The sequence below is a fragment of the Toxorhynchites rutilus genome, chromosome 3 (genome assembly GCF_029784135.1).
Source record: "Toxorhynchites rutilus septentrionalis strain SRP chromosome 3, ASM2978413v1, whole genome shotgun sequence".
NCBI lineage: Eukaryota > Metazoa > Arthropoda > Insecta > Diptera > Culicidae > Toxorhynchites > Toxorhynchites rutilus.
In genome coordinates this window covers 145616464-145642784 of record NC_073746.1, presented here as the reverse complement: position 1 = coordinate 145642784, position 26321 = coordinate 145616464, and the positions used below count along the sequence as shown (strand labels likewise).

The 26321-nt window shown below is 37.0% G+C and overlaps 4 protein-coding genes across 7 annotated transcripts in view; 2 read left to right on the top strand and 2 right to left on the bottom strand.

Moving 5' to 3' along the window:
• The first annotated feature begins 2651 nt into the window (after nt 1–2651).
• On the top strand, nt 2652–3310 carry LOC129778488 (cytochrome c oxidase subunit 6C-1). The gene is made up of 3 exons (XM_055785405.1): nt 2652–2763; nt 2934–3100; nt 3155–3310. The coding sequence occupies exons 2-3, from the start codon at nt 2934–2936 to the stop codon at nt 3222–3224; spliced, it is 237 nt and encodes a 78-aa protein (XP_055641380.1). The 5' UTR covers nt 2652–2763; the 3' UTR covers nt 3225–3310.
• A 2176-nt stretch (nt 3311–5486) lies between these two features.
• On the bottom strand, nt 5487–6502 carry LOC129779422 (nuclear pore complex protein Nup98-Nup96-like). The gene is made up of 3 exons (XM_055786890.1): nt 6287–6502; nt 6107–6219; nt 5487–6020 (listed from the first exon to the last, which is right to left on the bottom strand). Exons 1-3 carry the CDS (start codon nt 6423–6425, stop codon nt 5931–5933), a joined length of 342 nt encoding a protein of 113 aa, XP_055642865.1. The 5' UTR covers nt 6426–6502; the 3' UTR covers nt 5487–5930.
• A 4552-nt stretch (nt 6503–11054) lies between these two features.
• Nucleotides 11055–13261, bottom strand: LOC129776986 (fidgetin-like protein 1). The gene is made up of 3 exons (XM_055782992.1): nt 13082–13261; nt 12415–13027; nt 11055–12352 (listed from the first exon to the last, which is right to left on the bottom strand). Exons 1-3 carry the CDS (start codon nt 13219–13221, stop codon nt 11249–11251), a joined length of 1857 nt encoding a protein of 618 aa, XP_055638967.1. The 5' UTR covers nt 13222–13261; the 3' UTR covers nt 11055–11248.
• A 7478-nt stretch (nt 13262–20739) lies between these two features.
• LOC129775450 (serine-rich adhesin for platelets) overlaps nt 20740–26321 on the top strand; it is a 41243-nt gene continuing 35661 nt past the window's right edge. For 2 of the 4 annotated variants that reach the window (XM_055780220.1, XM_055780214.1), the window contains exon 1: nt 21029–21933. In XM_055780220.1, coding sequence (XP_055636195.1) covers nt 21911–21933 — 23 coding nt within the window. In that variant the 5' untranslated portion in view covers nt 21029–21910. The other 2 variants (XM_055780215.1, XM_055780217.1) reach the window with 2 other exon arrangements.

The window sequence follows — 26321 nt, the reverse complement described above, 5'->3', positions numbered from 1 at the left end:
GTTGAAGTTTTGATAGGAAGCTAATTGATTTCTCATAAACTTGTTTAGTTCTAATAGTAAAAAATCAATAAATCGTGAGTTTTCTCAGTGCGTGCTTCCTACTTGATCTTTCCATTTCTTGAAATTCTTTTTAATTGATAAAAAATAATCTAGGCATGTACAATTGTTCTGTTCGTTTTTGTGTACTTCAAAGCTCGAAAAGTTCGGCACTGATGGAGCTCATATTATGACACAATGTACAATCCACTTCAAGGATTGTTATTGCTACTGCCAACTCCTCAGAAAGCTTTAAGATTCCCAGATGAAATAAGCACCTTACTGAAATAGAGCTGTGAACGTAAATTAACTTTCTAGTATTGAGTACGCATTCTATGTTATAACAACACATTTCTTTGCAAGTATTTAAAAAATCGTCAACCAAAATCGTATCTGATAATGATTTTAAATCCATTTATTTTTATTCGATTGTCGTTGCTCAAGATCAATTTTTGGAATTGGAAAAAAAGAAGAACATATCCAAGCAAGAAGAAATGGATGCAGTGTTTGTGGATGCGCTGGAGGAAATGGGAACAGTTTTGCTTTCCAAATACAAAACAAAACCTGTACGGGCAGCATTGGAGGCGATGCATAAAAACGTAGTCCTACGTCAAAATTAACTAAATGACACTGAGGAAAATGTTTCATTTGCTGTACTTTCAATTTAGATTTTCGGTTGATAGTTTCTTAAGAAAAATATCGCATATATATATATATATATTTTTATATATATATATATATATATATATATATATATATATATATATATATTGAATTTTCATTTGTTCATAAAATTAGTTACAATCATCTGTTTTAAGTCAATTATGCGCCGTTTTGTTGTTCGATGACTTGTTCCTAACGAGATGCCAACTTCATAATACCCCTGTTATAGAAGCTCGTTTCCTTATTGGCAAAAAACTCGGATAGCCAATTTTCACAGGCCTCTTTTGTGGCTAACTTCTGACTACCTAGCTCGTTCGCCATGTACAAAAACAGGTGGTAGTCACTTGGTGCAAGGTCCGGACAATACGGCGGATGCAGAAGAACCTCCCTGGCGCGTCACCGAAGAAGTGTGTGGCCTGGCGTTGTCCTGATGGAAGACAATGCGGCCTCTGTTTATCAAAGATGGCCTCTTCTTCATGAGTGCTACCTTCAAGCGGTCCAGTTGTTGGCGGTACAGGTCCGAATTGAGCGTTTGGCCATAGGGAAGCAGCTCATAATAGATTATTCCTTGACAATCCCACCAAACACACAGCAGAACCTTCCTGGCCGTTGATGAGGGCTTGGCCACCGTCTGAGCCGCTTCAGTGGGCTTCGACCACGAACGTTTGCGCTTCACGTTGTCGTAAGTGACCCACTTTTCATCGCCAGTCACCATCCGCTTCAGAAACGGGTCGATTTTGTGGCGATTCAGCAGCGATTCACATGCGTCGATACGGTCAAAGATGTTCTTTTTTGCGTCAACGTGTGTGGCAACCATACATCGAGCTTCTTTGTGAATCCAAGCTTCTTCAAATGGTTAATAACGGTTTAATGACTTATCCCCAGCTCTTGGCCGATGCTACGGCTGCTACTATGCCGGTCTTTCTCGGCTAATTCAGCGATTTTGTCGCAATTTTCGACGACAGGCCTTCCGGAGCGTGGCGCATCTTCGACGACCTATACACCAGAACGAAAACGTTGAAACCATCGTTTTGCGGTGGAAATGGAAACTGTATCGGATTCATAAACTACACAAATTTTATTGGCAGCTTGAGATGCATTTTTGCCTTTGTCATAGTAGTACTGTAAAATATGTCGGATTTTCTCTTTATTTTGCTCCATATTTGCGACACTATAACTCACGAACGACTTAACCAAACAAAACACTTTCAAGGACTATATCATAGCGACTAGATATGAATACAACTAGAACTACGCGCTTACAACGGACTTTTTTGACAGCCTAATATATATATATATATATATATATATATATATATATATATATATATAACACTGCTTTACACGATTCAGTTGCATTCATTTGAGGAAATTTTGCATAAAATACTGTTGTGAAGCATTTAAATTAGTGCAAGATAACAAGAAGGATAACAGGATGTGGTCAATGAAGAAATTATAGAGTGGTTGGAGAGCTTCAATTTGGTTGATAGAATGAATTTTTGTAAAATTAATAAACACTCATAAAAACACAAAATTTTAAGTTTTTTCTTTACCTCTAAATTAATCCCATTAATTCTAATGTTTTACAACTGCATTCAACGCAAAATTTTCTAATTTTTCAAATGAGCAGCATTATTTATCCTAAGTAACGAACATTCTAAATTAGAGTCAGTTGAAGACATAAAATGGAATAAAACATCGAAAAAACGCGCGATCTAAAGCGATCAGTATGTCATAGCACGCGATAAGTTCCAATTAATCGCTTCGCACCGCACCGCGTTAACTATGTCCTCGGCCTTAAACGTGTCGCATTATTGTCCAATTATCTAAATGTCGAATTAGATGTAAATTACTGTACAAACAAACCGCTAAATGTGTCATGTGCCTTAAAACTTTTTTCTTGTTCAAATTTTATTCATAAAATTTTGCTTGCATCCAAGAAACCGTAGTATCGTTTCACGAGACTTCTGACAACCCACAACAGTACGAAAAAAAATTATCGATTTCCAGTCAAACCAAACATTTCTCATTCTGAACATCTGTTGTGCTGCAGAAAATTACAAGGTATTTCCTAGTTTCTATTCGGTCTATCAAAATTAGTAGACAAATTGGATTCCCATTTATACTATTTCCACAATATACTATCAGCATATAGTATTGTTGAAATGTTATCAAAATAATGTTGAACGCTACCGTTCAAGAGAAGTTACGTAATACGAATAAGTATTTTTCAGATGTCTGAAGTTGCTGCTAAAATCCCCAAGCCAGTGTTGCGAGGGCTTCACAATGCCTCGATCAAGCGTAACCTTATGGTGTCTGGGGTGTTGTGTGTGATTTCAGTGATTGCCACAAAGTATTTGTACGTCGAACCAAAGAAACAAGCATATGCTGATTTCTACAAGTAAGGAATCCGTAATATCTTTGTCTTTGGTTATTATCAAATTCTCGTTTGTAGGACCTACGATGCCAACAAGGCTTTCGAACGTATGAGGAAGGCAGGACTCTTGCAATCGGTGCAGGACTAAACACTTTCCTTCAACAAGCTTATTCTAGTTCTGCTTCTTCGTGTATTGCATATACAGCTGATGAATAAATAAGATGTGATAACATATTAATCCGTTTCATTTGCCTGACCATGTATTGGTTCGAGATCTTATTGCGAGTTTACATTAGGGAGATCTATAGCTAAAGATAGATTTGTTCACCCGAAAATAGATGTAAACGGGTGAGAATATTTATGATACACTTCTTCGAGGTATATATGTACAGGCAAACCTTTTTTTGTGCGGGGGATAGGGACCGCACAAAAAAAATCGTGCAAAACTTCACCAGCAGCTTTAAAAAATCGTGTTCGGTACACGTTTCGAAAAAACCTTTTTTTGTGCGGTAGATAGAGACCGCATAAAAAAAGTTTCCCCCAAGAAAATAACTCAAATCCACACCATTCACCGTTCAATTTGCTTTTGTTTCCCTGCTTTGCGATGCGACACTTTGCATTGTTGGTTGCGCGTGGCTGTTTTGTGCTTTTATTGCATGTCGAAACGTGTTGCTGTTAGAAATCATGTCATGCAAAAACTTCGAGCATTTGATGAGAGGAGGGGAATGATTTCAGAAGTGGATAATTGAGACGCAAATATGCTTTTTTCGCACTGAAATGCATATAAACCATAAAAAAACTAAATGGACGATAACTTCGTCAAATATGCTTCTTTTCATACACCGCACAAGAACATAAAATCGCACAAAAAAAAAATTCACACAAAAAAAACCGCACAAAGACAGGTTTTACTGTATAGAATGTATAGACTAATAGCGAATTTGTTTTTGTTCAGTTTCAACCTCAGTGCCGCACTAACTGCTGTCAAAACGTTTTTTTATTCAGTCAGTTTCGCACTCAGTGTCGCACTGGCTCGCCCCGAAAGCTGTTAGTTTCGCACTGAGATGTTTCACGGGTTGGCACTCGGGTTCACCAATACAACTATACCGAACTGTCAAGTTCCGAGTATATTTTGGAAAATCTAAAAATAAAAACTATGAAGATGAAAAACCTGCTGCTTTTGCTTTTGTATTATTGGAATCGTAATCCAATTCGAATTCTGATTTTGAAAGTATATTCGAGCAGACGGCATTAAGCTACGTTTCATTGGGAGGCGAAAATAATGATGGATATTCAGGTGGAATAAACCTGCTTTCAAAATCAAAATTATGAATGAAAATTTACTTTAACGTATCGAATATTTATTTCATGTGATGAAAAAAGAGGTTTTTTTTCGATATATTGAACGAAAACTGTGGCTAATGATGATTTTATATTATAATAGTAATTATTTGTGGAAAAACCAGGAAATGCATCGACAAATGGTTAAGTAAGTGTCAGAACTACATGTTTTAAGTAATAAAACAATATGAAGTGAAAACATTCATTCAAACTTTTATATTTTTACACTGCACTTGGCCTTGCTGATCTGATAGAGAATAATTTACCTCCCAAGCATTAATATCGCCATTAGACGTCGACACTGTACATTTATCGTCGCGAATATAAACAAATCAGACAATATAACGCACACCAACAAAACACCGCATTCGTGAAACTGAAAACGTTTTTTTATTACAGAGTCAGTTTGGCACTGACTCAGTTTTAAAAACGAATTCGCTATAAATTGAGTAAGGGCGATTACACATTATCCGGTTTCTGCCGGACCGGTTTCAAAAAGCGCCGCTGGGTTTGGACGGATAACCGGATAACAATGTGAAAGAGACCTCGCGCTACACTCTCTCATACACATATGTGCATTTAGCTATACAATAGATTGACAGGTAAACATTGCTACAAATATCCCTGCTACATGCAAGCTGTTTTCGATTTTGATTTTTGTTTGTGCTGAATATACAACCGTTTTAGGAGGATTGATGGAAAAACATTTGTCCAAGAATAAGATTTGGAAGCTCAGGGATCATATTGGGCGCAGAGTATATACTAGGGGTACAAGGGAACTGCCTACACGACAAGGTCTCTGGCGGTGCTAACGAGAAAGCAGTAAACCGTTTTATCACCATAATAATTCCGTGCAGACTTCCCGACATTTTTTATGGCATTCTTGGAGAAATTCAACCATATACCGGGCGTGTTCACGAAACAATATCTTTTTTGTCAATAAGGTCTAATCTTTCCGCGGGATGTAAATTTGCAATGATAAACAAATATAAAAAACCTACTTAACAGAAAAACTTGGTTGTCGTAAACAGCATTATAAAAACTAACTCTAGTCCAGTTGCACTATACTTATTCATATGCCAAATTATTTTATTTCCAAACATACATAAATATCATGATTAATTTCACACGCTCTGTTGCCATATATTTTTTCAATAGTTTTTTTTTTGCCTACGAGAGAATGTGTGTCCATTCATTCATTCTTGAGTGTCTTTTTATTTCCCTATTGCAGTAATAATCTAAACTAAACTAAAAATAACATTAAAATTTTCCTTCAAACACTATCTCATTGATACTCGTTGAATCCTCGTCCAGAAACGCGCTTAGCATAAGCAGCAATTCCTCGAGCACATACTCCCGGGGAAAAGGCTGCTTTTCGAGCGCATTTCGCATGAACACACAGCTGTTAATACGCAGATCCTGAGCGGAGAATGCCGAATGAGACATGCCAACCGCTGGGTGGTTTCGCTCTGACAGAGCCGATGCTTCGGCGTCGGACAGGGAAACTTCTTGATCACGGAGCACAGATCGGATAGTTTGGGCTTGAGTTCTTCGAACAGAGCCTCGGCCACCTCGTCGTCGAGAGCATCCCGAGCAGGTCAAACTGTGTATTAGGAGAGAGAGAGAGAGAGAGAGAGAGAGAGAGAGAGAGAGAGCTATTTTTGGTGTGTCAAATTAACAAAAACTAACCTTCACATTTAGCTCGATTAAGTCGCTCAAAATCTGCCCTTTGATGAACTTTTTGGAGATTTGTTTGACATCCTTGAACTCGTTCAGTAGTGATTCCAAATAAGGGAAGTTGACTGTGAACAAAGCAAAAGCAGAAGTTAATTAAATAACTCGATCAATATATCGAAAGACATCACCCACCGTTGATAACACAGTCCGTGACAATATGCTCCATGATAACCTCGTACGCCTGTGACCATTGCTTCACTTTGAGCAGAAACTTGCATCCTTGAATTTGTTCCACAGCAGCGAAATAAAGAAGCAAAATTTCGACATCCATATCACATCCGACTTCTGAATTGATTTCAAAAACAACAAACAAACGTTAATAGCTCACACATATTAATCCATGGGACGATAAATTTCCTGAATTGTACTCATACTAACACACATGACAAACAACTGTCAATTCACGTTGATGGCACGGAGCTTCGTGCTCAGCTTTTGGGAAATGATAATGATAATGGATTTTCAGGTGCAGTAAACTCGTATACAAAATAAAAATTATGAATGAAAATAAACATTTTTTTAACAAATATGTTTTTATATAATAGAGCAATACGTTCTTCCGCAAGTAGTGGATAAATCCTGAACAAGAATTGTGTTTGATAATGATTTCGTATTATAATGATTTGGTTTTGGTGAAAACATCAGGAAAGTTATACAAAAATAATTAAGTAAGAGTCAGTTCTACGTTATTTGAGCAGTCACATAATATGAAGTAAAAATTTTCATTCAAAGTTTGAACAACTAATGGTCTGAGAAAGTTATAGGGATCATATTTATAGAATGATTTGCTTTCCCAAACTGATTTCTCCACCAGATGTCGACACAATACTACTGTCATCGCGTATAATGCTTGTCCGATCACCGGACATTGCAGTCGCAGTAGACGGCTGCATCACGGCGCCGTAAAGAGGTTGGTACGGTCGAAATTTGCCATTTGGGTTTCAGACCGGTCCGGCGGAAACCGGATAATGTGTAATCGGCCTAACGGTGTAAACGGTTGATGCGATTTCTATAAACTTCATCATATTTTTTCACACGAATGTATCACTAGTCTAAACCCACCCTCAGTCATGGTTCAGAATCAGGGTTGAACGCATTCATTCGAGTTTGGTATATTTATGTATATCGTATATTAGGGTCGCAGCGAAAATGGTCATGTCAAATTTCGAAAACCGACCATGTACATTTTGTTTATTGGCCGAAAAAAATTATCTGTGCAAAGTTTCAGCTCAATCGGACATGATTTAGGGGTGCCTCAAAGTTTTGATTTTTTCATCCTCGAAAATCTTCCAAGGAGGGAATAAAGGAAATTTTTTTCAATGCCAAATGGCTTAAAAATGCATGAAACGTCGAGATCTGGTGTAATCTCGAAAAAAATTGCTATAAAAGGAGGATATATAAAAGGTGGGATGAACGAGTATGGCGAGACAGTTATAGCTGGCAGTGCTGTCAATATGCATTCTGGAGTCCACACATTACTCAACGATTTTCAATTTCAATGTCTGCGTTGTCGATATTCGTGAATGACATTATCAGTATTTATTCTTGATATATTAGATATTCGCCTACGCTTGCGATCGTGTCGCTGGTGAAATCTCTAGGGAAACGCTTTGTACATATTCCATCTACCATGCAAGGCGATGAAGGTTTTGAATCACCGCATGGACCTTACATAAAGTGACCAGAGGTCAGAGTGATCAGAGGTCTAACGCGGGACACAAAAAACAAAACGTCATGTATATACGTTATGTGAACATAAACCATAGTTTGGAGAGTCTCATTTATTCGTGAAACTCTTAACATGTGTCCTAGCAATTAAACCTGACTTGTAATCACTCAGTTGTGATTTTTCGGTGGTTTAGATTTTGTTTACGCATACAAATCTCTCACTCGGTCAGAGCATTTAGGCCTGGCAAGCACGATTCAAAATCTATTTTCTTCCAATTATCGAATGGAATGCTCGAAAATTCCAATCCATTTTTCATCAATTTTAGTGTTAACGTATGCATTAAAAAAATGGACTAATTTCGGATGGCGATGGAAAAAAACTACAAAAGAGAATTTAATAGAACAAATTTTCCTTAAATGTTAGGTTTACTAAGCCTACAACAAAAAAGATTCATGGCTGTTGATTCGCAGCAGCACTGTCAAGCAACTTGATGAGTTTTTCATACTGCCAGCTCCACCCCACAGCGAAGGAGTTGGACATTCTGAGGCACTTTGTGTCCGCCAGATCTGGTATTTACAATATTCTCTCTCTGCCGTTCCTTAAGCCGGGAGATCGAAGCAACCGGTCAAATGATGAAGGAGAATCTGGTCAAAATGGACATTTTTATGCGGAAGCGTCAGACGAGACCGGCCGTATCTGAGCAGCAGGCAATCCTCCAGAAGAAGTAGCTTAAGATACCGGTGATAAACTTCTTTCCGGTTAAAGAAGTGAAAAACTTTTTTTCGTTCTCATAATGAAAGACAAAACGTACTTGATGATAGAATTTAACGAATGAAAGGGACCGGATACTTTACGTTCCCCAGATAAGTGATGGCGACGAATTTATCACCCACATCAAGTTCTCCAAGAAGACAAAACGAGAAAGGAATGTCCAAGCCGCTCTCCTTTCGAGTCATATGGTAAACTGGGAGATATACAGTACGAAGTTCTTGCCGGAAGTTGCGAAGGTGATGTGGTCGAACCTGGGATCAGCCCATTATGCCAAAAGATCACTGGTGGATCGATCGACTGGAGATAATCCGCCAACCTTCCCAACATCCCCCAGCTGCGACCGATAGAAAACTTTTGGGCGAATAGCCAAAATGGAGAGACAGCCGACCACCAAAGCCACGAAAAGGTAAAAGAACACGCTGACATACATCTTCTCATCGGCCATAGTTGAAGTTCCGGCCAACTTCCGTAAGGTCGCCAAGCGTTTCATTTACAATGCTTCATCAAACAACCCTGTCTCTTCCTGTCCCGTATACGCTAGTTATTCCGGCTTATTTAACAAGTTAAGCCCTGACCGAGCTAGGGGACCAAAGATGAACTTTTCGTCTGACTCACGTTGGTCCCTGCGGATCAATAGGAGACTTTCATAAAAATAATTTTCTAATTTTGTTGCTGTCGTTTCCATTTGACACTCTTTGACACTCTCTAAACAAAAAGTCCACTTTCGGTGCGATGAAACCAGCTCAACGTATTAATCTTGGGATGCATTGGAAGATCTCTTTAACAGTCTGTCAAATAAAAGTTTTTTTGTGGTTCATCCATTTAATAAAATCAACATGATCAAATTGTAATATTAAAATATATTGATATCGCGGGACATTTTCGTTTCTTCTGCCAAATGCGGGATGTTTAGCAGGAAGTAATCTTACGCGGGACATTCTGTTGTCAGACACAATTTTCGTTCAAGATTTATCCCCCAATTGCAGAGAATGTGTTGCTTTCTCACATCGAGCACATTTTCGATATGTTGAATTAACTTTCATTAAAAAATGGTTTAAAAGCGCGTTTATTCCTCCCAAATATCCATTTTGCATTTTCACTTCATAGAAATGGAACACGGAGTTCAATGTTGTCTATGTCGAATTGCGTCGCAAGGTTGACAAATTTGCACAACTCGATTGGATTTGAGTCGATCGGATTTCAGAATGCAAAATTGCAATCCTTTCGGATAATTTTGACTCTGACGCTGTTACGGCGTTGCTCACGAAAACGTTTCCCAAGTGAATGTATCCTTCCTCAGGCTTGTTGTTGTTGTTGATTAGGTCGTAGCAATCGCAGTCGTTCGCTCTCTAGCTTCGCGTACATGTCGACCATAAGATGTTGGTATAGCTCACATCATATAATGACATCATACGATACACATAGAATCCTTCGAGCGCACTCCTCTATTTTATTCGTCTGATAAATCCATTCATAAATGTTATTTCAAAATGAGTAATTATGTTCATAATGAATGGAGTACCTGTGGCAGGATCACGTTGTCTAATGTTTGTGCAATATTCATCTTGTTCTTTCAGAACGGTCGGGCATTTTTCGTCAAAGATATTTCTTCTGACATGCATTGAGGTCACACACATTCTAGAGCTTGCCACTCAGAATACATTCAAGGTGTGTTGTTTGGTATAGAAATCTCAACTAAGTACTACTAAAAATGATGCAAGTAATACTATGATGAGAAGGCGAACGTTGGAATCGTTAGTGCTATTGAAGCAGAACATGGAGAGAGTCGTATGAACGATGTGCGTTAACGATGAATTCCAGATTATTGTTTTTTCTTCGAATCACAATTTCTCGCGTCATTGTGCAGACACCTTCTATGATTTTAGTAGTGCTTGCACACTGAATCTAGACACGTGCTCTCCAGCAAATGTTTTATCAGAATTGATGACAATAACGTTATTGTCATTTTGTAAATCGAGCAAGTGTGATTTGAAGTATTTCAATAGTTCGTTGTGCTCATTCAAAAATGCTCCCAGCTCGCCGGCGATACGCCTGCCTTTGGACGAAGTGAGGTTACTTGCGAATGTGTGGATGAAAGTTAGATCTAGCGCCATCTGTCATTTAACAACATGAATAAACTCCTCCTATTTGAAAAACGACCGATGGTTAAATTATTTGAATATTGTTTGTACAAAATTACTAAAATCGCAATTAAAAATGGGATATGGAGGTAACAATCTGAGAAAAAAAATATTCAGATTTTTTTTCCGCACTCTAATCGGTAATTATTTTATGTACAAATAAAATGAAAAGATAATATGTATTTACTTAGAGGCGAATGAACTGCAAAGTTTAAAGCCTCTTAAAAACAAAGAAGATAAGATATGTATTTTCAATGATAAACCATGTTACATATTTTCCGCATTTAGAACCGATCCGATTGAACTTGTATGAATTTGTATCAGAATAATTGATTCAATATACGGCTTTTCGCTTTGCGGCCGAGTTTCGTGGAACGTATCTAAGTCGTAAAGAGAGGTATGGGTGTATAGAAGAAGATATTGTAGAATTTAGCTTTTATTTCCACAAGAACTTATCCGTATTCTTCGAACAGATATACATATTCAGTAAAGAAGGCATCACCAACAAATTATTCAACAGCATGTGCCTGATCCGTACAGCCGATCCCACTGTACATACTGCGTTAAGTCATTCTGCGATACACTGGCCCTGACCCGGGTTAAAGCCGATTTGAAGTCGTCATAGTTAACCGGACGTACCTGATCCTTCTCTATGTGACCTAGCTGGTCAAAGGGAATCGAACGAATCGGCCCCATTGATGCTTCGTGGCATAACACTTTCATGTCAGCCCCGGAAAATCCGTCCGACAAAAGTCCAATCTCATTAATCTCTTTCTCTGTCAAAGAGTTCCTCTCATTATTCAACAAACGGGTTAGTATCTGTACCCTGGCGGAAAGTTCCGGCAAGGGAATGTACAATCTTTTAACAAGACGGCGACGAGCTGCCTCATCCAGTTCCTGAGGACGATTCGTGGCACCGACAATCAGTATACGTTCATCTTCTGCCGTCGCGGCACCGTCTAGCTGAATCAGAAATTCAGTCTTCAATCGTCTCGAGCTTTCATGTTCAGTTTCTGATCGTTGACACAAAAGAGAATCAATTTCGTCGATGAATACCACAGCTGGCTGATGTACGGAAGCAACGGCAAATAGTGCTCGCACCATTTTTTCGCCATCGCCAATCCATTTGGACGTCAGCGAAGATGCGCTGATGCTGAAGAACGTCGATTTCGATTGTGATGCAATGCATTTGCCAATCAGTGTCTTTCCCGTGCCGGGAGGTCCAAATAGAAGGATACCGCGTGGAGGTTTGCGCAGTCCAGTGAAAATATCTGGTCTCAAAATAGGCCACACAACCGCTTCTTGAATAATTGTTTTGGCATAATCCAAACCAGCAATATCATCCCACACGAGAGGAGTAAAATGGTCCATTATTTCACTTCGAATCAACTCGACCATTTTGGGGTCGATGTGGCGCAAGCGTTCGTCTATTTCTTGGTCCGGACTATCCTGGCTGTGACTTGATGAAGTCGGCGAACTAAATTGTTTAGAGTCGCTCGACTCTTCGTTACGTACCGGACAAACATACCTACTCCCGAGCGTTCTTCGCCCACCAAGAGTTTTCTTGCCGTAAGCAAACAAGGGTGCCTTATCCGTTGCATTTGCCTTTCCATATTTCTGAAAGAATGGAAAACAGTATAACTGTATAATTTCATATCTGAAAACAACAATGAAAAAACCTTAATATTTTGAATATGCAACTCATCTCTGGCCGTTCGAAAGCTACTTGAAGCATCATCTCCTTTATTAACGGTTCGTTCATCGGAGGCAACCTCCGTTATGGACGAATTTCTTGATGCACTTGGCGAAGTATTTTCTTTGGAAATAGGCAGTTTTGGGAGGAAACTAGGCGCTGACTGTGCAAACACACGTCGGGAAATTTGTTCAATTGGCGTAGAATCAATTCTGCTTATACCAGAGAGAATCGTATGCTTGGTTTTGGGGACCTCAATAAGTCGCTGCTCGCGCCGCTCAAGAGGACTTTTCACTGTAAATTCACTCGCATTTTTATCGCGTCGAAACAATACATCGATCGTTGATTGATCTGGCTCCCAACTCGCACAGTCTTCGAAATGTCCTTGACAGGCTCTTTCTTCGGTTAAATAAGTTAGAGGATCACCCAGAAGGCTCTCCCTAATCCCACCATCTTCGTGTTCATCATCTTCAGCTCGAGAGGCCAGCAAAGTCATCACATCGTCACAGTAGTTATTAACCGAATCGGGGTCTATTACGGCATCCTGGTAGGCATCCAAATGTTGCTGTAGCAGCGAACATGCGAATTTCTCGTCATTGCTAGAAAGCTAAACGATATCTCAAAGAACCCACGATAAACTTTAAATTACTCACGTTTCTACCGCTTCTGCAAATAGTTCTGATGTTGCAACACGTAGTTTGGCGACTTTCTCAAATGCATCTTTGTTCTGCTTGGAATCATCCAGAGCTTGCAGTATACAATGCATATATTCTAAATTTGTCGGATCTTGCATGATTTTAGTTAACCGCTGTTTCAAAACAAACAATGCGTCGCGAAGGCGGCCTTCTCTTCAGGGATGCCAGGTAATATTTTCAAATATCTTCACATGGCACAAAAAAAAATGTCTTCACAAACATATCGGAGGAAACTTACTTTCAAACAAAGTTTGATAGCTCACTCAATGTTCATTCTAATTGGTATTACTATATAGCGCATTTCATTAAACTTACATTGAGGTTTTAAAGTTTATTTCAATAAATGTCAACAAAGAATATATTGCATGACTGCTAACTTTTATGAGTTTAGAAATGATAATCCGCATTGGCATTGAGCTTCGTATTACGAAATGGGGAAGTAGGCATGACAATATGGGTTGGCAGAAGAAATGAACACACTTTTAAAATAAAAATTATGAATTAAAACTATTTTTCCCAAATCAAATTAGTACTCTATATGAATGAAAATCACTTTTTCTTGCAAGTAGTGAAAAAATATCGTACAGAAATAGTTTTTAAGGATAATTTCATATTACAGTTGTAACTTTTGGTGATAATATCTGAAAAATCATACAAAAAAAGTTTAAATTAGGGCCATAACAACGTACTTCTTGTAGGTAAATAACGCCAAGAAAAAAATTTCATACAAATTTTAGCAATTTAAAACTGCATTAGGGCCGACTAATCTGATAAAGAATAGTTGGCCTCATACAAACTAATGTTGTATCCAGATGTCGACACCATTCCGCCGTCAACGCGAGTTGGCTTGATAAACAGTTGATTGATTGAATATAGCCCCAGATCTTTCGCAAAAACGGAACTTGGATTACTCATGAGGGTCTTCGTAGCCACTCGCTTGGTTGCGCGTTCGCTTACTAAGCGATCGATCGTGAGTTCAAACTCAATGCTCAATCATCCATACAACTGCTCTGAAACATCGGGCTGCTGTTCTATTAATAACCCAACAATCATCAACTGTCCCCGCTGTCCGATCTGCTGAACAATGGAAGAACAGAAAGAATACCCTTACGCCTAAATGGCTACCTACCCTTACGTCTAAGTGTCTACTACGCCTAATGGCTACTACTGTATAATTTACCATAATGTAATGGAACAGATAACCTAACGCCCAAATGGCTACTACTACTGTGTCATTTACAATTTATAGAACCATAGACATATGTACATGTACACGATTAAGACCTGTTTCAGGTAAAATGTTAATGAGCCTAATAAATAAATGAATGGGATGAAAAAATAGATTATGTTTTTATGTTACAAGTAAATTTGTCCTTTTTCGTTTGATATGATGCCTAGGACTATCAAAATATGTGAACGGAAGAATTGTCAAACGATCATTGTATTTTACATTTCCCTCTGAAAATATAGCATCTTTCATGTTTACGAAGTTCTCGAGCCGGGTAAATTCATTCATCTCTAGTATCTGAAATGATGATTTTCCCAGGCTTCTCAGTTTATAAGTACGTTTTAGAGAAACATATTCCGGTCTGCACAAAGACAAGCGAGTACATACGTACTCGCAGTTTGTATACATTTGCATCCAGACATCTTTGTTTTCAAATCCATCTTAGGGAAACGCATTTCGGTGGGAACAAAAATGCCCCCGACTTGCATGTATTGGCAAAGCGGATTCCCCCAGACACATTGATTTAGAAGTCTGTGTTGAGGAAACCGTAAATCGGGCCAATCAACACTTGGCAGTTATCAGTATCAATTGATGCAAACACCTTTCCGATCTATTAAGAAATGTTCGAGTTATAAGCATTCGTTATCTTCATTTTTTCCTGCATGTTCTGTCTTTAGGATTTCATTTTACTTCCATATACTCCGCTTAGACGTAGTCCCACGTCAAAAGCAAACAAATGATACTGATAAAAAAGCAAACGAATGACACTGAGACAAAAGCCTTGCTTATTTTGACGATATTTCCGGTCAATAGTTAGAATTTCATGGAAATAACATCTCTCAAAAACCCACGTACGCTATCATACTGAAATGTCTTAACATATTTAATTATGTCTTCAAAATTGTCTTCGCAAAATCAAATGTCTTCACAATAAGTCAAAAGTCTTCGAAATGAAGACATGTCTTCAAACCTGGCTATCAATCATTGAATTGCACTAAACTCGATACTAACACCCGAATGAAACAAAAACTCTAAATGACCGAAGTACAATTTTCTGTTGTTTTGATTACTTTGTTACATCGGACGTTTCGAATGTCGGAGGAAAGTGGCGTCCGAAATAACAGCCGAGTGCTTGAAATACGAATCTGTACATTGGACTTTTTTTTGTATCGGCGATAAAAAGGTGAAGAGGATAGATACCTGAACGATTGTTTATGTAATGCATTCAATGACTTAAAACTAATAGTGTGCATTCATTAACTCGATTTGTTTACATTTGGTACAATGGACCTTTTCAAAAGTTACGTAAGAGTTCATTCGTGAATGGGAAATTTAATTTGTTGAATTACTTGTACTGGTGGGGTTGAAATGAACAGTGAATTGTTGAGCCTACATCCAAGGCATGATGGAAATCATTTTTGCATCGCTTTCTATGTTTGTTTCTGTTACTGGACGGACAAACGATGCGAAAGAGCGAAATTATTCCTCTCGCGAGCGATAATCTTCTACGCTTCTTATGTTACAGACCTATCCATATCTCCTCACTATATGTCCATATTAGAACGAAAGAAAAGTTCTACTTTTCGGTCTGTTTTAATTTTAGTACATTGAAAAACACTTTTTTGTAAGACATTTTATCGAGTATTTCGATTTCGTTCGTTTTAACATTTCCGTCTCATCCCCATTTCTCTTAATAATTTTGATGTTTAATAATTTTCATGCAATTCACTATTTGCCCCAATTTAGTTCCATTATTTTTGCTAGTGTTCTGCTCTGTGATTTATGAAAATTCTGCAACAAGGCCTCGGTTGTGAGACGATAGTAATTATAACTTCACAATCTACAACCGCTATTTTTTTCTATCCTTCAGGTTTCTGGAATTTATTATTAGTAATGATAAAACGTCATATGACCGTCAGGTTATTTTAAATCATGTTCCTTGATGATCAAACAGGTATTAAAATGATAGTTGTACAAGTATGGCTTTATGTATTTCTAATGTGAATGGCATTATGTTGAAGTCGTCAACACATGTATCTTAAAGACGTGTACATCAGCTTCAAAACATGATGCAATTTATTTGACTGTGTGTAAACAACCAAATTAAAAAAAATCACATTGATAATGTGAAAGTAGAATGAAAAATGGTAATCAGTTTCACAACATTCTGTCTAATAAACTGCAAAAGGTTCACAATAGGTTACAAACTACATCGCAACATGGTTGACAGAGTGCCATAAGTACTGACTCTGTGCTTGATAAAGCAACTGATTCTTGCTTCTTCGTCGTATAAAGAGCGTCGTGATATTGCTATATACAATATTATACTTTCGATCGTTGCTCCCTCAGATTTATATCTGTTTCGGCCGTTACTGAACAGCGGTTCCGATCTTATAAAGGAAACAAAAATTGGTTTGTTATCTGGATCGCTTAAAATCAATCAAGCTTCTACCAAGTGTGTATTGTGTGGAAGATGGGCCAGAAATGTGGCTTCCGACGGGGCATATATTGAATAAAGAAGCAGTAAGTTTTATGTTTCATGCGAATGCCTTTTTTTACTAATAAAACGCAAAGTTATAGTTGATCACTTAATGAGAAACGGCTACTTCATATTTGATTGTAATGCTAGGATTCGATATCATACCTATGTTCATCACCGATTATGATTTTTTCAAGAGGTCTATGACTCCACTTGCAGTTGGTCTCTAGTAATCTTCATGACCACCAGAGACCAACTGCAAGTTGTGTTCGTCAGATTCTGTCCATTACTCATTTCATTCCATTGTTCGTTCTCTATGCTCGGCATTCATCAAGAAATTGTTCAACTTTTTTTTCGGACAAGTAGTTGACCTCAAGGCATATAGAAATACTGATACGACCATGCAATTAATGAAGACTGCGTCTCAAGTGGGCTCATTTTTTATACTTTTTTAATTTTTTAAATGAGTTTAAATTATCGTTGGAAATCTGGCAACGCTGCGAAAAACATTCGTTCGAGATAATTAATCGAGTTAAGCCAGCGCTACACGATGCTACGAACACCCTCGAATGTTGGACGCTCGATGATTCGACGCATCGTGTAGTCGACTGACGAGCTACGAACCTCCAATGTCGAGTGTCGAATATTCGCGTTGGCAGGTAATCCGTTCGTTGTGGATTATGCGGGCGCTACACGATTCGTCCAACGTTTCACTCGAATGTTGGACTCAAACATTTGACTCGATGAATCGAATGTCATCGAGTGTCGAATCAACGAATGACAAAAATCCTTTGACTCGTGCCACTCGCGTTGGAAGGTAAAGCCAGCGCTACACGATGCTACGAACACCCTCGAATGTTGGACGCTCGATGATTCGACGCATCGTGTAGTCGACTGACGAGCTACGAACCTTCAATGTCGAGTGTCGAATATTCGCGTTGGCAGGTAATCCGTTCGTTGTGGATTACCTTCTAACGCGAGTGGCACGAGTCAAAGGATTTTTGTCATTCGTTGATTCGACACTCGATGACATTCGATACACCGCTACACGATTCGTCCGAATCTATCGTTGACAGATTGGTTTGTTTACAAGTTTTAGATGAAGGAACTATGAAATTGATTTATAAAATTCAAAATATTCGGCAAAATATTGCAGTTTAATAATTATGATTTCAAGCATTTTTAATTTACTGCCCGATATCAGTACAATTGCAACGGCAGCAATTTCAATACTCGCATCGTCATCCAGTTTCCTAACGTTTTTGATGGTAAATAAAAACAATAAACATTCGATCCACATACTCGCCGATTGTTTGGACCGATTGCATTGAATCGAACATTCACTTCACCGTGTAGCAGCACATTCGTCACAATATTTGTCGATTCGTCGAGTCAAATGTTTGAGTCCAACATTCGAGTGAAACGTTGGACGAATCGTGTAGCGCCCGCATTAGAAGAATTTTTTCCAACAACCATATTATGACGTCATACTTCGTAATGGTGCAAGAGATACGAAGTAACACTAGTACATCAAAATGCTCTTACCTCCTCACCTCTTATACAGTTTGAGAAGAACCAGTGATGCCAGGTGATTTTTATAAAATATTCTCCCACGGCATGAAATAATGTTCTCACATTACTTTATTTTCAAATAATGAAAAATGATTTTAGAAAATCATGTTTTCACTGAACGATGTTTGAGAAATATCACATTATTGCGATCGCAACGGAACAAAAACGTTTCTAATTTATTGAAGCATATTCTTCATTACAATAAAAAATAACAGAAAGGAGATCAGTATTTAGTTCGGATTGTTCTTTTAAAATAGCAATTAAATTCCTTATGTTTAGTACCTCCTTGACGATTCACAATTGCTCTTTTCTCCTGTCAACTTGTGAATTTGAGTTCACAATTTTACTTTTCTTAAAACTTTATTTTTTTCAGAATAATTCAAACTTATACGTTCAAAATAGCGATTCAATACTCGAATCATAATTATGCAGATTTCTCGTGCTCACGATGAATTTTTCAATCCGATAAATCTTGAATGAGATTGCAGACCAAGTAAAATGCATAATGGATTCATTCTTATTAAATTATAACTGTCTTCATTCCTGGGTAGGTTTTCAGAAATATGCCACGAAAGATGACGTAGAACAAACAAGTTTACACTGAAAGGACTCAATGTTTCATATGATATTTGACAATATGGAGATATAATGTAGCATACCCCAGCAAACATTAAATCGCATAACAAGCGTATATATAACATCATATGCCCTAAAATTTGGTTGGCATATAATGCGCCTAACTGGCATATGCATGCAAAAGTGGAGGCCATATACATACATGGCAAATGCTTACCGAATTTGTTTGGATGAACATGCAACTTTGACCGGCTATAATTGCGATTATGTTGGAATTGAATTGCGATCTAATATGAATATATTCATGAATTGTCAAAGCACCAAATACAACTTTTGCCATACTTATATACGATTTATTACAGACATAGAAAAAAACAAATGGCGCAAAATATTTTCGTGAAATGTTTATTACAACCTCACGAATCGCCATTTTTATATATGAGTATTTATGTTCGTAGAAATAATAATTGTTTGATTGACTTGTGTTGGGAGTGGAATATGAATGTTTAAAATGCCACAGATTGATGTTTGATGGAAACTGCTCCGATGTGGGTTCGAACTCCGGTCGTCTGGATTATCATCCACCAGCTATTTCGCGCGGCTATCTGAAATTTAATTCAACAACGGTTAAAACTTTCGATTGCATCATTGACATTTCAATATGATGTAATGTGTTCTTTATTAGGATCTAATATGATTTACTGTTTCATGATTTTCTTCAGCATGCAACACGATTTACTACAGTACTGAATCGATTTAAATTATACGCTTATACGACACACAAACTGCATCAGCGTAATATACGCATATGATGCGGATTAAATATATTTTACGACAATGTACATCATAAAACTGATGTTTATTATACTGAATTGCGACTTAATTTGATAATGGTATATAAAATCGAGTTTTTACATTTTATGCGATTTCAAATATACACGATACATACTTTGATTGATATTATATGCGATTATGATTTATTCGGATTTCTTGTAAGATTTGGCACGTGCAAAATTATACGATTTAATGTTTGCTGGGACGTATCGTTAAACTGATGAAGAGGTTTAACGGTTTGAGTGTGGGGCAAATTTTGTGAGTAAATGTCAAAAATACGGATGAGTTTGTGTATGTTTAAAAACATGCTAATAAACGTAGATAACTAATTTTTTTTATTTATTCATTTTTATAGAGACTTTGCCTAATGTGGCATTCGCCTCTGTAGATAACTAATTATTTCACAAAAGTTGTATTAAAGCGAAAAAACATAATAAGTGGTATTTATAAAGTTTATTAACATTAACTTTTTTTTAATACACAATTTCACAATTAGGCCTTTTTCTCACTGCAGCGGGCGTCAGCTTGGCTTGGGCGGGGCGTGTGATTTTGCAATTTTGGCATATAATAAGAAAAGCGCTATCGCGCTCCCCCGGCCTCAAATGGTTAATATAGTTTCCACGCAGTTGTGCTCGAAAAATAAACCGGACCTGTAGAAAAAGAACAATCCGATCCCAAATTCAAATTCAATAATTTGATTATCTGCTTTCTTTTCCATTTGTTTGACATTTCATACTACATAATCGTCACACTGCTATTGTATCCCGGTTGACTTATTTCCTGGCAGCCCTGAAATAAGCGACGACAGCTATTTTGAAACTGCTCTAGACAAGTGTCAAAGTGTGCCGCCTGTAGACGCACACAAATTCGTTTTGCTATTGGAAAACGCGTTTCGCTCTCACCCATATCGTTCTTCTAGTACTCTCCCGTCCATCAGTGTCGTGAAAGAAAATGGGAAAAAATGCAAATGGCGGTCGTTGTTATTGTTCGCTGGTAACAAACGAGCTCGATTTTCGGTAAATGGTGCCCTTTTCGCAGCAGTAAACGGCCGGAAAATAGCGTGCGATGCTAGATGTGAATTCGAAGAACGTTATTGTGTTATTGGTTGCGGATAACTGAGTGGTTAAAGTGGATTTTTGCGTAAGAAAAAAGTGTGTCACACTCGACGGCTCAGCGGAGCGAAAAGGCTCAAATGGGTAAGAAGCTGTGCTTGGATTTTAATTACTTCCAACTGGTGCGATGGAAGCGAAACTAGCAAAATCCGTTTCGTTAAATGTTTTGTTTGGAATGTCGCAAACACTGGTCCGTTCCCCGTATGTCAATGTTGAAGAAAAATAGTGATTTCCCCTAGCAGCAAAGTGCGAATACGATTTTCCAAAGTGTGAAAAGTGTCCATGAAAAGTTCGTGTTCGAAAGTGTGTTCGTGTGAAACGAGAAAGAAGATGCTGAAGATGTGAGATGAAACAGTAAAGCAAAGTTCGATTTGGGAAAAATATTTCCGATCAACTTTGCCTTCGATCAACATTCTACCTTTGAGGGTGATACGCCCGAACAAAAATATTAGTATAGGAGGCATATCGTGTCCCTTCGCGTGGAAGCGTAGGTGCCAGTGCAGGAAGGCCACCAAAAGAGGCTCTCCCTATAAAAATATATTCTCATCATCATAATCATTACCGTCGTCGTCAAAATCAAAATGGCTGCTATTGCCTTCACTCGTCGTCATCGTCGTTTTGCTGCTGCTGCTGGTGCAAGATTCTCACTCATCACGGTTCTCTCGCAGTTCACGGGATACGCGGTGTTGTGTGCGTGTGAAAATAGTGCCCCATATGAATGGATTGGTGCCGCTCGGTGCTGATACCACTGAACGCACGTACACAGTTTTGACGGCACTTGCGTCATGACGAAAACAGAAACTCGCTCCGTTCCAAAGTGAATCTTCTGAAAGGGCTTAGCGGACAAAGAAACGTAAACAAGTTCACGTTCACCATTTCCTCGCCGGGAATATGAGTTTACTTGTGTGTACCGGAACTTGGGATCAGTGCACAGCGGCAGGTTCTTGGTGGGCAATCTAATTTTTCGTCATTTTCAGCCGAAACAGATGGAAACGATGCATTATGATTCGTACGTATGTTTGCTAATGTTTTGTTTTCAAGTATATGTAATTACGTCGAATCATTATTCGAATTCAAAACAATTTTTTTATGTTTGCTTTTCCATTGAAGTGAACAGAAGCAATTTTTTTTTGTTGAAACACAATTTGCACACTTATCAAACAAACCAATTTTTTATCTTCCTAAGTCACTGAAATTGATCATATTCATGCGTGAGAAGCAACGTGTTACACCCCGTATATTTTTGATAAAGCAAAGAATGGCATTGATTATTGACTCTTGCGTCCTCGAAATTACAGTCGTTGCTTTATATAGCGACATCAGAAGAGACTGTCGATATAGACAATTTGGATATTACAGTAGAACCCCGATTATCCGCGAAATAGTCTGACAAGGTCACCGCGAATAACAAAAATTGCAGATGAAGCACTAAAATTAGGTGTAAACGCGAAATAAAAATATATCAACATGAAAAGTATGTACAGGTCGGACTGGATTATATATAGTTTGAGAAATTTTTTTTATGTTTCAAATATGGCTTATTTCACGAAGAAATATTACCTTTCAACGTTAAAGTGAAATTAATGTGGCTTTTATATGTACAGTAGGGTCAAAATCGTGATTTTAGAAGATTTTGCTTGAATTTTAACCAGGAATTGTTTATATCGATATTGCAGCGAAATTAAGATAGATAGAAGTTGGGTGTCAAAGAACAAATTGTTAAGCGGTTAGAAAGCTTTAATTTAACTGATAGAAACAATCAAGTTCAATGTGATTTTTTTGGGTAAAATTTATAATAACACATTCAAAGTTACTAACTTTGAAGTTTTTCACTTTCAAAATGTTATTTAAATCCACTAATTTAAATGTTTCACAACTATATCCTGTACCAAATTTTCCCATCTTTCCAATGAAAGCAACATAATCGTCTTCTGTAGCATATTGTTTAATGTAGCGCCAGTTTGAGGCAACAAAGTCCAAAACAAACAAAAAATCTATAACTCTGTCATTGTTGAAATTCGAACATATGCGTAGAAAGATTTTTTTCATCAAATGTGATCCTCTATCACCTCCTGAATGAATTCAGATTTTTATATAAAAAAGTTATTCTAAGAGTTGATTGGGATGAATCAAAAATTAAATTCTTCTTTTATATTCAAAAAACAAGAAAATATATGCATAAAAGACGATTAAAAACACATTCTTTTGACTCGATTGTATACAGGATTCGATTATATACAGTGAAAATAAATCTGAAACTGTATAGAATCGATTCCGTCCTGTATTACCAATACAGAAATCATATAAACTATAATCTATCAAGTGTTCAGATAAGGTGGAGGCCACGATCAAAACAAAAAAGCACGTGCCTACATTTCACTGACAAATTTCGGGGAGGTCCTATAGAATTACTATGGAACTCGCTTTCGCAGATAATCCGCATCCAGATATTTGAGGTTCTACTGTATACCAGAGAGAATTGCTTAATTCCATAAGCAACAACCAGTTTATATTTCTAACAAATTTGAAACAAAAACCTCCAGTTAACAAGAATAGATGTTGATATCTTCAAAAGAATCAAAACAATTTTAAACGAGCACTTTCAAATTCGATTGAAATATAATTCCTTCCAATAGGTCGTCAGATATGCGAATGTTTTAGGAAATCCCATGCTGGTAGTATAGTATAGCGGCTTTTTTCTGATAGACCAAATTTAAACGGTGCAATTTTTTTAATGATGAAGCAAAAATTAATGGACCAGTAAATTTTTAGCATTTTAGGATATAGTTTTAACAATAAAACCCTTATTTTTACCTTTTCCCGCCTTTATTCACTGTGATAGATAAAATGGTATTGAGAGGTACTTGAGATTTTTTGGATGTTTCGTTTTGAACACTGATTTTTCTAGGGGCCATATATTCAAAATCGTTGAACTTTCTTGACCTCGAGATCCAACTGTCTAATTAAAATATGACGACTGACAAAGTTGCTGAAAAGTTATTAACCCTTCTATGAAAAATAACATACTAACCCTTGGCGAACGAATGCCGCTATACTCGCGACATTTCAAATATTTTAAAAAATTCGAATGCCGCCATACAATTCGTTCCGTTTTATTTCAGGAATTCTGTTAGGTAATGCCTTTTTTATGCATGCAAAGTGATCTGGAGCATTCCTTTCCGAGCATGCAGTGCAAATACGCTCGTTCGTTGAAGGTTAAATACGCTGTTGAAAAAATATCCTCAAAAATTAAAGTTGGTACAGATCGGACTCGGTTGTATACAATTTGAGACTCAATTATAAACAGTTTGAAAAAAGAAATATTTCAAAAACGGCTTTTTTCTACAGAATATATGATATGTCAACGTTAAGGGGAAATTCAATTGGATACTACTTATAGTATCCAACACAGTGGAGTAAAAATAATCGTTATTTTTGAAGATTTTGGTTGAAGGCTCACCAGGAATTGCTTATAACGATACCGCAGCGAAATTAATAAAGATAGATGTTAGATATCAGAGGACAAACTGTGGAGCGGTTAGAGAGCTTCGATTCGGTTGATAGAAACAATTAAGTTAACCATGAATTTTTAAGATAAAATTAATTATAACACCTTATAAACCCTTAACGGACGTTTCTAAATATTCTTAAAATTGTATTTGTTGGATCCAACCTAAAAAGGAGGAGATTATTGATCTTTTAGCACAATCTTTCTTTTATTGATCTTTTATCACCCAAAACGCACTGTCTTTGTTTGCTGAGAAGAATATTTCCTCCCCGTTCCAACATATATGTTTATCACTTTCTCAATATTATTTAAATCCATTAATGTATATGTTTCACAACTTTATCCTGCACTAAATTTTCTCATCTTTCAAATGGAAGCAACAGAATCGTTCTATGTAGCATACTTTTTTGAAGTAAAACCAGTTTATGACAAACAGATCACGGAACAATGAAGAAGATCTATAACTCCGTCATTATTGAATTCCGATCATATGTATAAAAGGATTTTTTTTTAATGAAATATGATCGTCTATCACCTACAAAAAGTTATTATTATATATAAAAGAAAGCTATTATTTATGAAACTTATTTTTACAGGCGTGAAAGGTGTTTTCTGATTTTAAGGAGATGAATATTTTTTTCATATTCAAAAAACGGAAAATATATGTATAAAAAACAAATGAAAATTTTTTTTGACTCGTTTTTATACAGGATTTGATTATATACAATGAAAAAAATCGGAGACTGTATATAGTCGAGTTCGCCCTGTATACATTTGACATAAAGAAATCCATATAAGTAAAAATGATTTGGTGTCCTTTCCTCACGATTTATCTCGAGAACGGAATAACGGATTTGATTTACAATTTACAAGTGTATTGTATTTTTAGTGAAATCGTATTACTCGAGCAACCGAAGCTTTAATGAAACTTTGTCCTCTTATGGCAAGAATTTCAACATTTCTCGGCGTCGATTACTTCCTCTGGGGGTACGTGAAGGACCATTGCTATGTTGATAAGCCACAAAATTTGGAGGAACTTAAAGAAGAAATAACTCGGATTTTCTACAGCATCGAAGTCGTAATGTTAGAGTTGTGCTTGAAGAATTTTGTTCACCGTTTAAAACGCGTTATTGAAAAAATGGGTGGTCACATCGAAAATGTCCCAAAAAAAGCTTTATTTCCGTTTTTTAAAAATAAAAATCGGTTCACTTTTGTAGAAGTTATTAAAATTTGTTGCGTGAGCGTTTAATGTGAAAGACCCCGTATATCTATATAAATTAAAATGATTCGGTGTCCGTTCATCACGATTTAACTAGAGAACGCATCAACAAATTTGAATAATTATTAGAAAATTTGAAAAAAATTAAAGGTCATGAAAATCAATGGAAAATTATTGAATCCAATTGCCTTGCGAAAGTGGTTCATTCGAAGATTAATTGAAATTAAAGTGGCGTTCTCTATTTTTGATCGTGAATATAGATCGCATTCAGAAAAATTACTTTGGGGGAACGTGGGTGTTCGAAATTATTTGGACTAAAATATCAACTATAGGCGGGACGAAGTTCGTCGGGTCAGTTAGTCTCTCAAAAATCGTTACATGCCTCATTTTCAATTCCGTAGAGTGGCTATATAAAAAATCAAAAACAGTTACATCTAAAATTGATCGATTGATAATATTTTTTTATTATTCCATTAATTTTATTTTATTTAGGTTCATTTACATTTAAAGCTGTAACCGAGCCAAATTTAATTGTGAATAGTTTCTCTCATTGTAACATGTGATAAATTTCAATCAATTGAGAATAGAATGTATGGAACGGAGAACAGTCGTTATTAAGAAATGTCGCAATAAAGAAGAGAATTTCTATGCCATTTTGAAGAGACCTTGG